Raw genomic sequence first — 20,263 nt, 5'->3', positions numbered from 1 at the left:
AACAGTAGACACCCGGTGAGGCTGTGCATGCACCTTTCATTGCACGTCAGCCACTTGCATGATAAGAGCTGTGTCTGTTTTTCCACAATTTCAGGTCTTTCTCTGTAGGAGGTAAGACTCTCACTCAGGGCAATCTTAGCATATTTGAGACTGAGTATCTGCTTCTGAAGCTGGGAGTTAGAATCCCTAGATTCATCGTTTTCTTTCATCACTCTGTCCACTGAAGTTTGGAGCAACCAACCAGCTTCATTATGTCCCTTGATTCTCCACATATGGTCAAAAGTATTATGCATAGAGTCATAGACTCCTTGCTTCTCACAAGCAGTGAATCAGGAGTGTCAAATGCATTTATTTTGCATAACTCTCTAAACAGTTCATGCCAAGGACTATCAGTGTTCTCCATATTATTAGAAGTATAGTCTTACCATTTTGGGATCTAATCATATTAAGTAACCAACTCCAGAAACCCCAAAACCAGCAAAAGAACTCTATCCTTAATACTCTACTCTTCTAGAACCACTTGTGTTACCAAAATCTGTATTAGTCAGGGTTCTCTAGAGGGACAGAACTAATAGGATATATATACTATATATAATACATACTATATATATACTATATATACACACTATATACTATTATATATATTTAGGATATATATAGTATATATATTGTAAATATAGTATATATACACTATATATACTATACTATATATACTATACTATATATACTATTATATATTTAGTACATATATTTTTATATATTTAGTATAAAGTATATATATAGTATATGTAGTATATGTAGTATATACACACTATATTGGCTATATAGAGTATATATAGTGTATATATACTATTATGTATACTTAGTATATATAGTTAGCATATATATATTATATATACACTATATATAGTGTAGTATACATAGTATATATACACTAATATAGTATATATATATATATATATACACTATATATAGTATATATATACTAAATACAGTGGAGGCTCACTGCAACCTCCACCTCCCAAGTTCAAGCAATTCTCATGCCTCTGCCTCCTAAGCAGCTGGGACAACAGGTGTATGCCACCACACCTGGCTAATTTTTGTATCTTTAGTCAAGACAGGGTTTTGTCATGTTGACCAGGCTGGTCTAGAACTCCAGACCTCAGGTGATCTGCCCACCTCGGCCTCCCAAAGTTCTGGGATTACAGGCGTGAGCCACTGCGCCAAGCCCAGAAATTCTTAAAGTTCTGGGATTACAGGCATTAGCCACTGCACCCAGCCCAGAAACTCTTTATATAGTGTATATATAAATAATAGTATATATATAGTATATTAGTATAATATATTTTTGTGTGTGTGTATATATATATACATATAAATAGAGGAATTTATTAAGTATTAACTCACATGATCACAAGGTCCCACAATAGGCTGTCTGCAAACTGAGGAGCAAGGAGAGCCAGTCTGAGTCTCAAAACTGAAGAACTTAGGGTCTGAAGTTTGAGGGTAGAAAGCAACCAGCATGAGAGAAAGATATAGGCTGTGAGGCTAGGCTGGTCTTATCCTTTCACATTTTTCTGCCTGCTTTATATTCTAGCTGTGCTGGCAGCTGATTAGATTATGCCCACCCAGATTAAGGGTGGGTCTGCCTTTCCAAGCCCACTGACTCAAATGTTAATCTCCTTTGGCAGCACCCCCACAGACACACCCAGGATCAATACTTTGAATAGTCTGTATCCTTCAATCCAGTTAAGTTGACACTCAGTATTAACCATCACACCATGAAAGAGTTTATGAACTCCATGTAAAGGATCCATAACATATAATCATCCAAATGATCTTTCTGGATGGAAAGTTATCCTTAAGATACAAAGAGCTTTCTCTATTCTGATACAAGAACTATTTACATAATATGTCTGGATTCCTCTCAACACAACCCAGAGAAGATCATACCTCTGACAGATATCCCAAGGCCTAATACCATAGGCTGAAAATAGATTTTCCCAGACAGAACATAATATGTCTCCTAAAATTTAATGACTTAGGAAGTTCAAAGGAATATCAAGAGTTCTGTCAGAAGAAATGAAGGAAGAGAATTAAAGCAAGGTTGTAGTCCATGGAGAGTCAAAGACCTTTTTAGAATGACAAATGACAGGTAGCTTTTAAACATTCACTTTGGGGTATTAAGTAATGTGCCATGACCTTTACAATTGAAGTGCAAAACCAATTTCTAAAACTGAAAGTTTAAATCACATTTTCAAATAATATAAAATACTGTCTCACAAACATTGAAACTATAGTATAAAACTGAGTTTGTGAAAGGAGAAGTTTAGGCTACATTCTAAAATACATTTCATAGCTACAATTGAAAATTTTCTACAAAGATAATATGAACAGTAGTAATAAACTTAGAAACTGTCATTCAATATTAAAAAGCATATATAATTTAAATCATGCTTTATCATTCCTTATAAGCAATCTATCAAGAAAAAATATGGAAAAAATATCTTAAAATATTTTAAAAAACACTGGGTATTGCTTGATTTGTATTAATATATAACATTATAATTCTGCTCAGAAATCTTTGGTGTCTATAGTTCAGAGGAGAAAAATTAAAACTGTGTATTTTTGATATGCTTTGTGATCTAATACTATCTACATATCTAATATCATTCTATTCATTTTATATTTTAGTAATACTAACAGTAAGCTTGACAAGGATATTCTATTCTCCAGTGCCTCTTTGACTTTGCATATACTGTTTCCTTTGCCTAGAATAAGCCCCATTGGCTTGCCTAAGTAAAAATATTCCCATTACTCTTTTATATTTCATATAAAATACTTTCTGAAGTCTTACTCCCTTTGTCTAACCTAGAAATTCTTTTTTTTTTTTTTTTTTTCTGAGCTGGAGTCTCACTCTGTCACCCAGGCTGGAGTGCAGTGGTGCTATCTCGGCTCACTGCAACCTCCACCTCCCAAGTTCAAGCGATTCTCGTGCCTCTGCCTCCTAAGCAACTGGGACAACAGGTGCACGCCACCACACCTGGCTAATTTTTCTATCTTTAATCGAGACAGGGTTTTGTCATGTTGACCAGGCTGGTCTAGAACTCCAGACCTCAGGTGGTCTGCCAACCTTGGCCTCCCAAAGTGCTGGGATTGCAGGCGTGAGCCACTGCACCAAACGCAGAAATTCGTTATCATATTGGTACCTTTCACCTGTTAACAAACAATAATTATTTTATTATAATTAAAATGCTTATAGTTTCTCCTTAAAAGATTGCTATATATTTGAGAATGGAGATTTTTCATTTTTGGACTCAGAACCTATACCAGACTAGGATCATATTTATAAACTAGAAATAAATGAATATAGCCATGAAACAAAGGTAACAGTAACAATAACATATGGCCCGACTGTATATCAAGTACTGTAATAAATGCTTTCTTCAATATATGTTTGCACTACATTTATAGTAGTTTTTATCCTTGTATCTGAGCTATCAAGTGATCAAAGTGCAATTTATACTATTTTCTCTTGATCCAATGAATCTACCTTTTCCTTGTAACTGTAGCTTTGAATTTTTATTTTTATTCGTAAATAGGGGAACTCTTTTTCTAACATAATTTTATGCAAGTATATAATATATGAAGCATAGGAACTGCGGCCCTTCTGATAAAAGCAGATAACGGCAGACTAGACACATATATACCCAGCACCCCCTTATCTCCTGCAAGTAGCTTGTAGGAACCAATATAGAGACTAATGCCCTAAAAAATTTGTTCCCATCTCTACTTACTGTCAATCTGTATGTTGAAATCCTAACCCCTAGCGTGATAGTATTAGAAAGCTGGTATTTGTAGATGATTAGGTCCTGAGGTAGAGCCTTCATGAATGGAATTAGGCCCTTATAAAAGAGAGCTCCTTTGCCCTTCTGCCATGTGAGAACACAGCAAGAAGACAGCTGTCTGTGAATCAGGAAGAAGGTCCTCACAAAACACTAAATTTTATCTAGGAGTTTCCAGTGTTCAGAGCTATGAGAAATAAAATTTTGTTGTTTATAAACCACTCAGTCTCTGGTAGTTTGTTAAAGCAGCCAAAACCAACTCAGACACAGAGAGAATGGTAGTCTGAAAACCCAACTCGGGGAAGGGTGAACATTTCCAAGAAGAATTATCCATTATATTAAATGCTGCTGCTAGGTTAAGTAAAATAAGGAGATTCAACACAGGATCTACTGCAGGATTGCACAAAAGATTTATGAAAGTCATTAACGAGCCATTTCTGTGGAGTAGTTGGGGAGAAAGCCTTATAAGTATCAAATTGAAAGAGAATAAGAAAAAAGCAAATGGAAACAATGAATGCATGCTAGTACTTTGAGTAGCTTTTTAAAGAAAAAAAATATAGAAACAAGGTTTTAATTGAAGGAAAAAATGAGGCTGAGAGATATTTTTAGATTGGACGAAATGCAAAATGGTTGTATGTTTCATGAATGATTTGGCAGAGAGGAAAAAATGAAGTAAAGGGAGAAATTGCTGGTACAACATCATTGAGCAGATGAAGCAAATGAGATCTAGCAGGTAATTAAAGGTATTAGGCTTAAGTAGGAACAATGATCAGGTATAAAACCATCCTTATAGGGCTATTTATAATAATAGAAAAATTGAAAACTTTTTAAAGATCTTTCTGCCATTTTACATTATTTTTCTGAGAATAAGCAATACAGAAAATACTTTTTTCTATTTTTAGTGAAAATATAATTAAATTGCATACATGCTAATGCATTTTCTCATTTCTGTAGTATAAAATTATTGTATTCTGTAATTTAAAAACAAAAAAACAATATCTACTAAAATTTAAAATTTAAATTTCTTTAAAATTACCCAGAATGAGGGTTTTAGACAAGTGGGTAATCTGCTAACAAAAGGATTTTTTAAATAAATTCCTTTATAATTTTTCATTTAATTTGAGTAAAATTTTCTTTTCATAAAAATATACCTTTGTTAATTTCTGTACTACTTGAATAGATGTGTAAATGAAATTAATTGCACTAAAGTTTGTTCTTTTGTGCCCTTTCTAAGTTTTCATATTCATGGGATATTTATCAGTCTAAAACGTGATGTGAAGTCTGAATTCAAACTTCTAAGTGCACAATTTTCGTCAAAAGAATTTCAAAGCAATAGAAAGTAAATGACTCAATTGAATTAATTAGTACTATCACACATATGCATCAATTTCTAGTTTATAAAATAACAGTCAAATAAATGTTTTGTTAAAATATAGTTGACTTTAATAAAAAGGTGTTAATCTATTGTAATAAACAATAAGAATCTCAATTTTTAAATTAGAACTGAAAATAAGTAATAAACTAAACCTAGAGTGTGATTCCAATTCCGACATGTTCTGGATTTATACATGGTAATATTTTATCTCACTTATATTGTCTTACCCAATTCTGCTATTAAAAATTCACTCTGAAACTAATCTCTAATTGAGATTTTTCAAGCAATTATGTAACCTGCAAAAATTAAAAATTATACTCATAAAATGAATTGTGTTATTGAACTTCAATTAATTTCAGCAGAATTTTTGCTTTTTTAAGAGATATATTTAAATCTTTTCTAATATTTAAAGGATTTTATAACGTGAAATTCATTGAAGTTTCTTCTGTTTAGCTTTTTAAAATATTCTCACATAGTGACTATCTAATTTAAATTTCTGAAAATCAATATATTTGAAGCAAATAAAAAGTCAATATATTTGACTTGATCATTGTATTTGAAGCCTTATCTAAATCTTAAAATATTTTTTGGTCAGGAGACTGATTCAACAAAAGAATGTGAATGAATCAATAAAATTTACTGTTATTTTAAAAGAATATATACATATTCTTTTCACTGATAACAAGTCAATGAGGAAAATTTTATGTCTAGATAAAAATTAGTGATTTATGAAAAGAAAATCCAGCTTTTCCATTTTGCTAATTTATTCAATAAACATTTACTAATATATTATTAGGTGCCAGATTCTGTGGGTGAAACCTGAATAATATACAATTAAATAAATCATTGCCTTCTTGAAACTCATAATGTAATACTGAGAGTTCTCAGTTGAAATTATAAGTGAACTTTTATAGATTAATAAACCTTCTAAAATTGTATGCACATTTTTTGTTATGAGCATACACACATTTTCTCCCTAGCTTTTATTAGATCTTCAAAAAGATCAATGATGGTAATCCAATAAATACCAACAACTAGAAGGAGCAAAAGAGACAAACAGCTTAGCTAATAATTGAAATAAAATGGGCAAAATAAGATATATGCCAAAAGCAACTCTGACCTTCCTCCACCCATCAAAAATGGGGAGAGAACTAATTCTATCTGGGAAACTCAAGAGAGAATTTACAAAAAAAAAGAAAATAGCAAGCAGACATTACAAATGTGGGTGTACAATTTAAGAAGCCTCCAGATTTTTGCAAATATAATTGTATGGGCCACCCGTACTGGATAGTTGGGGATCTTTGTGGACCTAAGACATTAAAAATGTATAACTATCTCAATGGCAGATCATACATTTAAGTAATTTTCAAGTATAACTGAATTGCAATTCTAAATCAATATCATGCATTTCTAGAATTATCTTTTTCTGTTAAAAAAAAAGTAAAATGTTTATGGTAAATATGTTCTCAAGAGTCACCAACTTAAACTTACTAAAGTCATGAGAGAGTGCCATATTAAAATGAAAGAACAAGTTAATAATAAAGAGACCTAGTAATTTATTAACCTATCAACTTAAAAGTAATTTCTTTAAAGAAGGAAAATTATCAAAAAAGTATTTATTGAAAAAGGTTTTTAATTATCCAAGGAAATAATTTGGTGTTGAAAAGCCAAAAAAAATTACAGACTCAGTTCTCAACAGAAATGTTATCTTGAGGTTCAGTAAATACAGGATATAATAGTCTGAAATTTCAAGAATACCTTAATAAACAACACTATAAAACCCATAAATGTGTTCTCTGACATGGGAAATAATTTTGCATAATAAATGCCTATCATAAAGTATAAATATATGACATTAAACTCATAAAATATTAAGAAAGTAAAAGCAAGAATATCTTAAATACTAGAAAGATTAGTGGGAACATCCTTTACATAGAATGCATCACAAAATGAAAAAGGATACCATTAGATTGGCTGAAATTTATTATTTGTGGGTAACACTAAAATGAGTTTTTTTAAGGAGAGAAATTGCTCAACTAAAGATGTAATATGATTTAATAATATCAAACTATGAACAACTAAAATACCCAACTTATCAAGACCAATACCTTATTAATCAATACTTAATGACCTTCCCTTACTGTGCTCATCAATCTAAAGTAAACAAATGTCATAAATTTTGTCCAGTCCTCATCAGTTCCCCATTTACAAGACTTGCCTTAAGTCACCTAGCATAGATCTTAAAATCATATAAATACCCTCCCTTGACTTCCACCTTCGAAAATAGTACTAATACTCTCGAGAGATTCTCCCTTTCTGAAGTAAGTCTAATAAAATTAGCTTTGCTTAACCAGCAGGGATTAGTCATTGTCTTTTGGAGGAATCAACAGCCAACAGGATAACAATTCTTCAGTTACTCATTTTCATTTCTTTTATTTTCTCCTTGGATGGAATGCTGAAAAGTATTTAGATTGTGACATTTTATTTTTATTTACCTTTTTTTTCTTTTTCTTTCTCTCTCTTTTTTTTTTTTTTTTTTTTTTTTTTTTTTTGAGAAGGAGTCTCACTCTGTCATCCAGGCTGGAGTGTAGTAGTGAGATTTTGGCTAACTGCAACCTCTGCCTCCCAGATCCAAGCAATTCTCCTGCTCCAGCCTCCCGAGTAGCTGGGACTGCAGGTGCATGCCACCATGCCTGGCTAATTTTTATATTTTTAGTAGAGACAGGGTTTCATCATGTTGGCCAGGCTGGTTGCAAACTCCTCACCTCAAGTATCTGCCCGCCCAGCTTCCCAAAGTGCTGGGATTACAGGCATGAGACACTGTGCCTGGCCTTAGATTGTGACATTTTAAGTAAGAAGAAAAACAAATATTCAATATAAATAAACTTGTCATTAGCCCCAAAAAGGAACACTCATTTTGGTTTGCACTCAGAATTAATTCTTAAATTAATTGTTACATATCACTATAAAATATTTTACTTTCAATAGTTAGTAGGGTAGGAATGGGGAACCTATTTCATTCTAACTCTCAAAAGGGCAATAAAGGACTATTGTGAACACAGTTTCTAAAATCCTTCAGGTTATGATCAGAAGGTCCATAACTTAAAAGACACTTTTATTTATTATGAACTTAGGTACAGAATCCATGTTCATTAAAAGAAAATAAAAGATCAACACACAATTTTATTCGATCCACAGGGCTTTCTTGTAAGCTATCTGATAAACAATTATTTCAATAAATACTAAGAGATTTCAACGTATGGATACAAACAAGTATGTAAACAAGTGAACTTTAATATTTGTAGGAATATAAATAAATTATATATATGAATACTGTAAAGCATATTTAGAGATAGAAAAGTTGTTTAAATAATTCTTAAATTCTTAAATAATTATTTTTAAATGTCAGACTACATCTTCAAAAATCTCCTTAGTCAAAATATTTTCATTAATCAGCAATGTGAATAAAATATATGGAAATGACTTTAATATATCCATTCGTAGTGCTTTCTAGAAATTAATTCTATTCTTGTGTCATTGATAAGAAGGAAATATTGACAAACCTCATATGTTGCCGGGCCTGGAGTAATCTCTTTGGACTCTTCAAAGCGCTTTGATGCTTTCACAAATAAGGGTATGGGGCAAGATTTCCTTAAAACAGGATTGTATGCTGCAGGACCTGAGAGATAACAAATGTAAAAATTATGATAAAGTATGTTTTAAAATTATTGATTTTGGTCATATGAATATTAGGTTTGTGCTCTGAATGTATAAAATTAGCTTTCATTTGAACCCATTATTTTTGAATGCTTAAAATCATTTGGTTTATGTCTTTGAAATATGATAAGCATAAGGTGGTGGCATCTGTTTACCTAATAATTAAATATATTACAGCAATAATTTCCAGAAAAGAGAAAACAGCAGTACTCTCTCAATACACTTTTACATCATGAATGAAGATGCTTCACTCCTATATCCTAAATATTCATTCACATGTTCAGTGAGGAGTTAGGGCTTGAACTGTATTTGGAAATACAGCAGAAAGGTGCTTTAATAGCATTCTGGGCACTAAACATTACAGAAATCAAAACACAAAGAAGGAATGTATATGGAGCAATCAAACGTAGTAAACAGATGGTTTGCATGGAACAGGGCCTAAACCTAAATAAGGATTTCGGTACTTAAGCCAATGGGTTCCAATTTGTATTCTTTAATGCCCCCAAGTTCTTACAGAAGTGACCAGAGGATAATTTGTAGGTAAAGTCCAAGTAGAAAATATTTGAATTATTTTCATTCACAACATCTCTAAAAACTTTTGAGAACCACTTTCATAGACAATGGGTAGCTCTTAAAAGTTTTAGATTAAATAGTCATGAAAAGTAGTAGTTTAGAAAGTAAATTCTGGCAGATTCTTGATTCTCATGAAGAGTGTACAACCAAGATCCCTCGCATGTGCAGTTCAGGATAGGGTTCGAGCTCCCATGAGAATCTAATGTCAGGCTGATCTGACAGGAGATAGAGCTCAGGCAGTAATACTCACTTGCCTTCTGCTCACCTCCTGCTGGGCAGCCTGATTCCTAACAGGCCATTGACAGGTATAGGTCCTTGGCCCAGGGATACAGGACCCTGTGGTCTAGTGAATGGAACCTAGCTAGTATGACTTCACAGAGAGAAGACAGGGAGAGGTAATTTTTTTCCTCATTCATATTTTAAACAATACTGTTGAGTGTTTATCACATGCCAAACCTTGTGTTTCAAGAGAATGTTAGAGGTATACTATATCATATGTTTCAAAAGGAGAGAAGACTTAGGAAGGACACTGTAGAATATGTGGAATATAATTTTAGAAGAATGGTAGTGAAAGAAATTGAATTAGGGGGCATCAGACAGGCAACGTATGGGGAGAGAAAATAAAACCTTTGGTCATAGAATATTGACAATAAATATAAACAGTGAAATAGAAGACTGGATATAATGATATTAATAAAATACAAAAAATTTCTCTATATTTCCCTAATAAGCATGCAATTCAATCTACCTGCTTTGGCAAATACATTCTTGTTGATGCTTTAAAATCTAAAATATTTTAAAATTAATAGGTTCGTATGAAACATTTTAAATGTTTTTAGCTTCATTAATATAGGACATTTCAAAATTTAAGATAAAGGAGGACATCGAGGCTCTAGCCCAATCATTCTAATATCAGCTCAATGAAGATATAGGTATCTAAAATTCTTTGTGAGAAGCTAATGTATTTTGATATATCAAGTGAAAAGTTGGTATTTAAAATAAAGGAGGACATCCAGGCTCTAGCCCAGTCATTTTAAATTAGTTCAATTAAGATATAGCTATCTGAAGTTCCTTGTGGGAAGCTAATGTGTTTTGATATGCCAAGTGATAAGGAAAGTGTTTTTGCCAATGTCATCTTACTATAAAACAATAGCGTGCACAACTTTGGAATAATATAATTTATATTTACAGTGCAGAAGAATAATGCACATATACATACATAACATCTTTACTGACAGACATTCATACACAAACTATGCAAGGGAAAATATATCATCAACCACAGTACTCAGAATTAAAAAAAACACAAACTATCATCCGAAGCTGGGTATATCATTATTCCGCAGTCAGTTAATTGAAAACTGTAGTTTTAACCATAAAGATTTATAAAGGTTAATGCAACAGGTAAGGTTATTATCCAAACACTATTGTAACTGTATCTTTCATTTTCAATTGTGAAGAAATATAGTCTATTCTCTGCCCTTACCATCAGGCTACAGCAACTGATAATTATTTACATTCATAGTTATAACTCATTAAAAGAAAATAAATTATTCAAATGCAATTGTAGATTTCTTTTTATTGGAATTCCTTTGAGGAACATTACGTGAAACAAAACTTCTCAATATGCATCTTGCTGCATTTTAGCACTTAGCCTGCTTTAAGCTACAGAATATTTTTTAAATTAAAAAAAGGCTTATCATACTCAGTCTTAAAATATATTTTCAATTACATACGCTATTGCTTATATGATACAGGTCAAAGACTTACATTGCTTCATCAGCTCTGATTCACAGCTAGATTATGCAGAAACTATCTTCTTTTTAGATACCAAAATGTCACATTTTAATCACAGGTCATAAGGAAGAAAACTTCTCATTCCAAATCAAACACCTATGAAAAGTCTGCCTGAATCATGGCTAGTATATAATGGGAAATTCAAGAGTAGGTGATTCTTATAATTGCATATTTTCCAGCCCTGTGCCAACTCAGTCTCTATGAAATGTCAACCAATGCTACAGGGCAAAAATGGAACGTAACAGGAACAGTGAGTAATTTAAAACAAAAACCTATGTTTCTGTCCCTTCAATATGAACATCTTGGTACATTAGAGTGGCCTCAGAAAAAAACAACTTCTATAAATAAAGCTACAAAATCTCAGATTTCATAAGTTGTTTGCTTTATAATGAGCTAAAATTATAAATAATGTAATAATCCTTGCTATGAATACTTTTTTTCATGTGAAGGTGACACAAATCTACTAACAATTAAATATCCCATATATGAGCATACTAAAACCCTGGAAGAAAACCTAGGCAATATAATTCAGAACATAGGCATGGGCAAAGACTTCATGACTAAAACACCAAAAGCAATGGCAACAAAATCCATAACTGACAAATGGGATCTAATTAAACTAAAGAGCTTCTGCACAGCAAAAGTAACTATCATCAGAGTGAACAAGCAACCTACAGAATGGGAGAAAAGTTTTGCAATCTACCCATCTGATGAAGGGCTAATACCCTGAATCTACAAAGAATTCAAACAAATTTACAAGAAAAAAACAACCCCATCAAAAGGTGAGCAAAGGATATGAACAGACACTTCTCAAAAGAAGACATTTATGTGGCCAACAAATGTAAGAAAAAAAGCTCATCATCACGGGTCATTACTGAAAATCAAATTAAAACCACAATGAGATACCATCTCCATCTCATGCCAGTTAGAATGGTGATCATTAAAAAAATCAGGAAACAACAGATGCTGGAGAGGTTGTGGAGAAATAAGAACACTTTTACATTGTTGGTGGGAGTGTAAATTAGTTCAACCACTGTGGAAGACAGTGTGGCAATTCCTCAAGGATCTAGAACCAGAAATACCATTTGACCCAGCAATCCCATTACTGGGTATATAATCAAAGGACTATTAATCATTCTGCTATAAAGACACATGCACACGTATGTTTATTGCAGCACTGTTCACAATAGCGAAGACTTGGAACCAACCCAAATGCCCATCAGTGATAGACTGGATAAAGAAAATGTGGCACATACACACCATGGAATACTATGCAGGTATAAAAAAAGGATGAATTCATGTCCTTTGCAGGGGCATGGATGAAGCTGGAAACCATTATTCTCAGCAAACTAACACAGGAACAGAAAACCAAACACCACATGTTTTCACTCAGAAGTGGGAGATGAACAATGAGAACACGTGGACACAGGGAGGGGAACATCACACACTGGGGCCTGTGGGGGTTGGTGGAAGCTAGGGGAGGGATAACATTAGGAGAAATACCTAACGTAGGTGACGGATTGATGGGTGCAGCAAACCATCATGGCACGTGTATATCTATGAAACAAACCTGCACGTTCTGCACATGTATCCCAGACCTTAAAGTACAATTTTAAAACAGGGGTTAAAAATCATTTAGGAAATTGTCCATTGAAATTTCATGATTTTAAAATGTCATTTAGAAAGTTTATACATTTATGGAACACATTTTCTCATACTGATCATACTGATTTTATTCTTCAGCTTTACAAATGAAGTAATAGCAAAGAGAAAAGACTAGTACACAAAGAAGTATCATCATCAATGCCAGAGACACATTTAGGTTTAATGTTCTTCCACTACCTCTAAGACTAGATTTGATTAAATGGCACTTCAGATTATGACCACAGAACTGCACAGTCTATTAAATTGAACTATAGGTAACAAGAGAAAAAAGAGTCCCAATACTACACAAATTTTAAACAAAATACCCATGTTTATTTTCGCCATCCCCTTTAACTATCTGTTCAAAAACAAAATTACATATTTTACATATTTTATTTTAATTATGGAATTAAAATATTACATATTTTAAGAAATAAGATTTTACATATTCAAGGATATCTTAAAGTTATTATAGAGTATCTGGAAGTTATCGTGTACAAAGCCCCTAAGAAATTGACTATTTTCATGCACTCCAAACTAAGTAAACTGAGAAATTCATCTCCTGGCATCTACCTAAACCATGCACCTGTTAAAACATGTGTTCCTAGAACCGATTAAGCTATAAGGCTGTCACTGTTACGACATATAAATATAAAATCGTATGGATTTGGCTGGACTGAAATATCTCTTCAGACAGCAATGTCTGTTTATCTGTGTACCTCTAATACATACTTATCAAAATGTGCATCCATAAGCTCTGTCAAGTGAAGTCTTTCAACTGCTGCTATAAAAAAGATCCTTCCACTCTGCGATAACGTAAGTACATTGTAGGTAAATTTGAATAACTTTCACCAGTCATAAATGTGAGTGTAATACAGTTTCTGTGTGAATTATAGGAACCAGCTGGAAGGAAGGATAATCACCCTTCCCCTAAAACCATTTTGAGTAGGCAGTACCTAAATATGCAACATATGAATTATTTTTAAGAATGAACAGAATTACCAAATAATAAAATATGAAGTTGTCTTCAAGGTAAACAGAATGTTTCACAATTGTCCTGAAATATTAGTAGCAAATTCTCATAATTAAATTTCGGTTTTATACTTCACAGTTCTTATGTAAAGACTTACAGCCATATTGCCAAGAAAATTATCAAGGCAAAAAAATAGAATAAGTCTCAACATATATTTGAAGTTCCCTTAGATCACCATTATCAGGGCTAAATTAGCACCACTCTATCAAGGCTAAATTAGCAAGGCATTCCCACTGTCAAGACTGATACTTATCTCTGGGAATATTACATGTACAAATCAGGATAATGCTAAAACATGTCACATCACAGATGAAGTTACATAAAGTCCTTTCAATAAAATATCAACTTCATTTTAAAAATAATTAAAACATTTGATTTAATTAAACTAAATTCTTCACAAACATTAAAGAAAATCACTAATTTATACCATTTAAATTGTGACTACTTGCCATTTTTCTCAACTTCTTAAAAATTGTAAGGCTTCCAAATATGTTTGGATTTGAATCTGCTGCTAACATCTTTACCTGTATAGGTCTGCTAGGAAAAAGCTAGACTCACAGAGTTTAGAGTTTCCAGAAAGAGGAGCCTACATTATTTATTTAGTGAGGAGTCAATTAAGCAAAGATTAATATTTCATTTACAACTTAAATGAGCAACTTCTCTATCCTAAAGCAAATGTATTTTATAGATGAAATGAATGATACAATACTTTTCATGCTTTGATGTCATCAAACATTTTTTACATTCATTGGAGATTAAACAAAAACTGTTAGATTAATCATTGACTATTTCAGTAACCTTTGTCCTCCTTTTTAGTAAACCAAAATCTATATATAGATTGAAATCTAAATAATAATGTTTTTCTTCACCCTTATAGTTTTCTTTGGTCACTATGATCCTGTAATCATGTAATGTAAATATTCTCTAACCTTGTTCCTATGTCCTACTAGAATAAGAGACAGCAGACTACTGTGAGAATTCAGCAGGATTCTTCCCTTTCAAAGCTTCTCATCAACTAAGGTTGAATATTCCTAACCCAAAAATCTGAAATCCAAAGTACTCCAAAATCAATCTGAAACTTTTCAAGCATCAACATGATGCTCAAAGAAAATACTCATTGATGCATTTCAGATTTTGGATTTTCAGATTAGGGATGCTGAACTGTTGAGTATAAATAATGTAAATATTCTAAGATCTAAAAACTTTGAAATCTGAAACACTTCTGGTCCCAGTCATTTTGGATAAGACATACTCATACTACTGGTTAATTTTAATCAAGACTAATAACAGTGGAATTTTTTACATTAATAATGTCTACTTCCAAACAATTAAGGGATTCCTCATCTGGCTTTAGTATCTACAGCTCACAGGGTTTATTGGCTCTCCTTCTATAGCTTTAGAAATGTTACTCCGCTGGCCTCTGGCTGAACTTGTTGTAGGGCATGACATATCAGACTAAAAAACAAAAACAATCGTATGCAGCATCATATATTTTATGTTGTTCATGGACCACAGACATCAGAATCATCCCAATTAGTGTAAAAATGAAGATTCCTTGGATTCATCCCAAAATAATAAATCATATTCTCTGAAAGTGGGAAAAAGAAAATAATTTCAACAAAACCCATTGCTTTTGACCTCTAAACTACAATTTAGTGTGTTGCTGTTCTTGAAAAATATTTATACTTTAAATCAGTTTTCTCTCAAATAATCTTGGTAACCAGTGATCCAGACAAAGAATAAACCTTCTGAAATTCTGGATGAGACCATAATTTTCTCTGAAATATATCTGAATCTTATGTGCCTGCCTACGGTAGTAGAGCCTCAATAAATGCTTATTGAGCTGAACTGAACTGAATCAAGAAAGGAAGAATCAATTTATGAGCTACTTGGAATCTACTTCTGTGACTTTAAGCATTTTAACCATTTTCTTGTCATTTTACTTTCTTTTTAGTATGTCCATGAAAAGAAATAGATGGATTGAAATCACATTTCTGTTTATAATATGCAATAGCATTTAGATTATATATCACATAAATATTTGTAATTTGTCATTATTTGTAAATATGTTAGAGCAATTGTCACCTAGGAGGAAAGAGATTAATATGAGACTGGCAGTATTAAGATAGGAAAAATACTTTCTTTTCAGTGTACATCCTTCACTACAGTATGAATTCTGTTATGTGGATGTCATACTATTTTAATCTTGGACCAAATTTGCAAACTTATTTCATGATCATTGAAGAGGCAATGCTTGCAAGTATAAGTATATTTTCAACTCTATGTTATTTTAGCCTATTATTTCTAGAATAAATCTTAACCTAAATTGAAATTCAAGCTTCCTATAACCATGTGACCTTGATTAATTCTCTAAATCATGCTCAGCTTTAGTCTTCTCCTTTGTAATAGAAATAAAAAAAAAAACAGTTCAGAGAAGTTAAACAACTTTCATAAGTTATAAAATGAATAAGGACCAAAGTACCTGCTTTTCATCCTTGAATATCTCTGAGAGGGTAGAAGGGGGAAAACTGTTATTTAAACTTCACAGGGAACAGAGTTAAATAGCAGAGCTGTGGCTTCACTTTATGGTTTTAACAGCTCTTTTTACTACTTCATGCTGCCTTCTTAATCTCCATTAGATGTATCAGCACCTCCAAAACTATCAAATTTGCCAAACAAATATCATATTAATCAAATGACAATGTTATGCTTTTACCTCAGCATGACAATTCCCTAAAAGGTTAATTGGGTCTAGGAGATGGATTAAATAAGCATAGTTGATAAATTGAGGGAATCTTTTTCTTGAATTAATTACTAATTCACTAGCATACCAAAAATAAAGGTAATTTTTGTTTTACCCATGTATTTTAAAAGTACTAAGTATAAACACATTTAAGGAAAGCACAAATATCACAATTCTAAAAATCAAGTTGTCTTCAAATCTCCATATTACCACACTGCCAGCTATCAAGGCTGCCACACACTGCTACTTTCAAAGCCTGTTATAAACAACAATAAAACAAATTCTAGAGTTAAATGCTATTTTTCTAGAATCCAATAGCACTACATCCCATCTTTGGGTGAAGGCTGCCTCTCTGTGGTAGAATGCAATGTGATGTGTTCCCTGAGAGACAATCTTCTCCCTCATATTTTTAACTAGAAATCATCTGTATAATATTAAAAAAACATACAGATTTAAATACAGTGCCTTAACAATTTCTTTCAGGATTATACGTTTGCCTTCATGTTTAAAAAGATCTTTAAACCACAAGGAACAGCCTCATTCATTTAGGCAAGCATGTATAGCAAGAGATGAAAACAGTGTTTTTTGCTAGTAACAGAAATCAAGTAAAAACGAAGTGCTCAAATAGAACAGTCATGTTTGCTGTCTCTTTTGAAAGCTGAAGTCATTATTCACTTTACACTGAGTGACCTCTGCTGGTCAGAAAGACACATATTAATGGACATCATATCTACCAGAAAGCAGCTGTTATCTTAATTTCCCCAAGTAATTACTCAGATATATTGTGTGTCATAAGAGGAAGTTGACTATTCACTTACACTGCAACAACACAGGAACATATCCTATTTCAAATACTGAAAGTCAAGAAGCAAATGTCAAATGGCTACCTCTTACAAACACTGAGTTAATTGTTATTTCCTCACTAATGTCCATTGCTAGTTGAAATAAAAGTAGACTCAAAAGGTCTTCTTATTATAAGAATTATTTTGAAAGGAAGTATGCTCTATAAAAAAAAATTTAAGATTTTGGTATCTTTAACTACATGATGACCGAAAGCTTAGCATTTGTACACTATTAACTGAAATAAACAAAACATATTTCTACGATAAACATATGACTTGTTATAGCTCAGAATTTATTTAGCTAAGCAATATAGTTACAAAAATGACATTTACATTCTCTAAAACAGAACATGATACACATCAGAAACTGTAAAACCTAATTAGGAGAAGGTATCCAGAGGGTCAGAGTAAACGTTTAAACAACCAGTATCAAAATGTTCTTTTTAAACCATATACCACTGCAAAAACTGTGCAGATTGTTTTTCTTTATAATTTTAATAGAGGTCACAATGTTTGACATGAAATTTTTATATCAATAAAAACACCAAAGAATGTTGTATGCAAAAATTTTTTATCAAGAAAATTATTATATAAACTGATTGCTAATTATTACAATGTCCCCCTCCCCTCTTTTTTTTTTTTCTTTATAACAATGTCCAGGAGGGGGGGAAAAAAAAAAAAGCATATTTGGTTTTTGCTTCAGCAAATACTGAAATCTATTTATATGCAAATAAGGTATCCATGATTAGTATGAGAAAAGACTTGTGTATAAAGGAGACATAAATTATCACTAGAAGCCATTAATGAAATCTATTTCAAAACATAACATTTTCCAAGAGCCCTCACTCATGTAATATTTGTTTAAGCCTCGAGGGGAAGTGGTGAGTTCTACACTTAGATGAAATCTGATACTACGTTATTTCCTATACTAATTTGTTTTAGAAAATGAATGTATCCTTTCCTTAAAAATGACTTGATAATTCTAACTCCAGTGAGTCTTTTTAGAGAACTTCATCATTAAAATCAGAGCCCTATGTGTTTGTCACATAATTGCCACACTTTTTGAGGGGTTTTATTTTGTGTTTGTTAGAATAATTGTCATTCTTTAGGGTTTAAAATATTAACATTCATTTTTATATTCTACATATATTCATTTTTGTATTCTGCATATAAAAATGAACAAATAAATGAGTCTTAAGAAGGAACATGAGTTTTTCTGGAATAAGTTGAATTTCTATTGAAAATAATAAAATAAGCAATAATTAATAGACCTATAAAATACTTTTGTATACTTTTTTCATTTTCTTTTGGGGTATCTTGTTCTCCTTTTCATCATAAATTTCTTGTTTAGTTCATATTTGAGTCTCTGCCAATTTTTTTCTTTTTTTTTTTTTTGGGGGGGGGGACGGAGTCTTGCTCTGTCACCCAGGCTGGAGTACAGTGGCGCAATCTCGGCTCTCTGAAAAATTCCGCCTCCCTGGTTCACGCCATTCTCCTGCCTCAGCCTCCCAAGTAACTGGGACTACAGATGCCCACCACTACATATATATATATATATATATATATATAGTATATATATATAGTATTTTTAGTGGAGATGAGGTTTCATCATGTTAGCCAGGATAGTCTCGATCTCCTGACCTCGTGATCCAACAGCCTAGGCTTCCCAAAGTGCTGGGATTACAGGCGTGAGCCTCCGTGCCCAGCCAAGTCTCTGCCAGTTTTAAATATTGCAGATATTTCTTCTTTCTGTCATCTACTGAGCTTTTCCTAGGATGCCCAATGTTGAAGAGAAATCATTCGTTTTAAAATAGCTAAGCTCAGATTTTTTATATAAATATATATATATAGTTGTTCCTTTTGGAGTTTTTAGTAAGAAGTATTTCCCCACTTTCAAGATTGTAACAGTATTCTTTTAGACACTGAGGACTCCAAAAGGCGGGAGGGAGGGAGGTGTTAAGGGTTGAAAATACCTATTGCATGCTGTATTCACTATCGGGATGATGGATTCAATGGAAATCCAAACCCGGCCATTATGCAATATATTCATGCAGCAAACATGCATGTGTTCCCACTGAATCTGATTTTTTTTTAAATTAAAAAATCAGTATTCACTGATATTTTCTTCAAATAACTTTGTAGTTTTACCTTTCCATTTAGGTCTTTAATCCATATAGATTCCATTTTTGCACATGGTATTTTGTAAGGATCTAATCCTATTTTCTCTGGTAAGTGTATTGGTCCGTTTTCACTCTGCTATAAAGAACTGCCTGAGACTGAGTAATTTATAAGCAGAAAAGGTTTAATTGACTCACATTTCCACGTGGCTAGGGAGGCCTCAGGAAATGTACAAGCGTGGTGGAAGGTGAAAGGGAAGCAGTCACTTCTTCACAAGGCAGTAGGAGAGAGAGCATGAAGGGGGAAGTGCCACTTTTAAACCGTCAGATCTAGTGATAACACTATCATGAGAACGGCATGAGGGAAACTGCTCCCATGATCCAATCACCTCCAACCAAGTCCCTCCCTCAACACGTGGTGATTACAATTTAAGATGAGATTTGGGTAGGGACACAGAGTCAAACCATATTAATAAGTTTGTCAGTTTTCCCAGTATGTCAACTAAATAATTTTTGCTTACCTATTGAGTTGCAGTGACATCTTTACAATAAATTGTCTTCACATATACATTAATCT

At 32.6% G+C, this 20,263-nt stretch overlaps 1 protein-coding gene across 1 annotated transcript in view; it reads right to left on the bottom strand.

The window, feature by feature from the left end:
• The window catches only part of STPG2 (sperm tail PG-rich repeat containing 2), a 671,851-nt gene that overhangs the window by 260,620 nt on the left and 390,968 nt on the right, over positions 1-20,263 (bottom strand). The window contains exon 12 of the mRNA XM_050791352.1: positions 8,784-8,899. Within this exon, the coding sequence (XP_050647309.1) occupies positions 8,784-8,899 (116 nt within the window). The remainder of the gene's footprint in view (positions 1-8,783; positions 8,900-20,263) is intronic.

Source organism: Macaca thibetana, chromosome 5 (assembly GCF_024542745.1).
Source record: "Macaca thibetana thibetana isolate TM-01 chromosome 5, ASM2454274v1, whole genome shotgun sequence".
Taxonomy (NCBI): domain Eukaryota; kingdom Metazoa; phylum Chordata; class Mammalia; order Primates; family Cercopithecidae; genus Macaca; species Macaca thibetana.
Note: the sequence above shows the minus strand (reverse complement) of the source record. Positions and strands in the feature narration are given on the sequence as shown.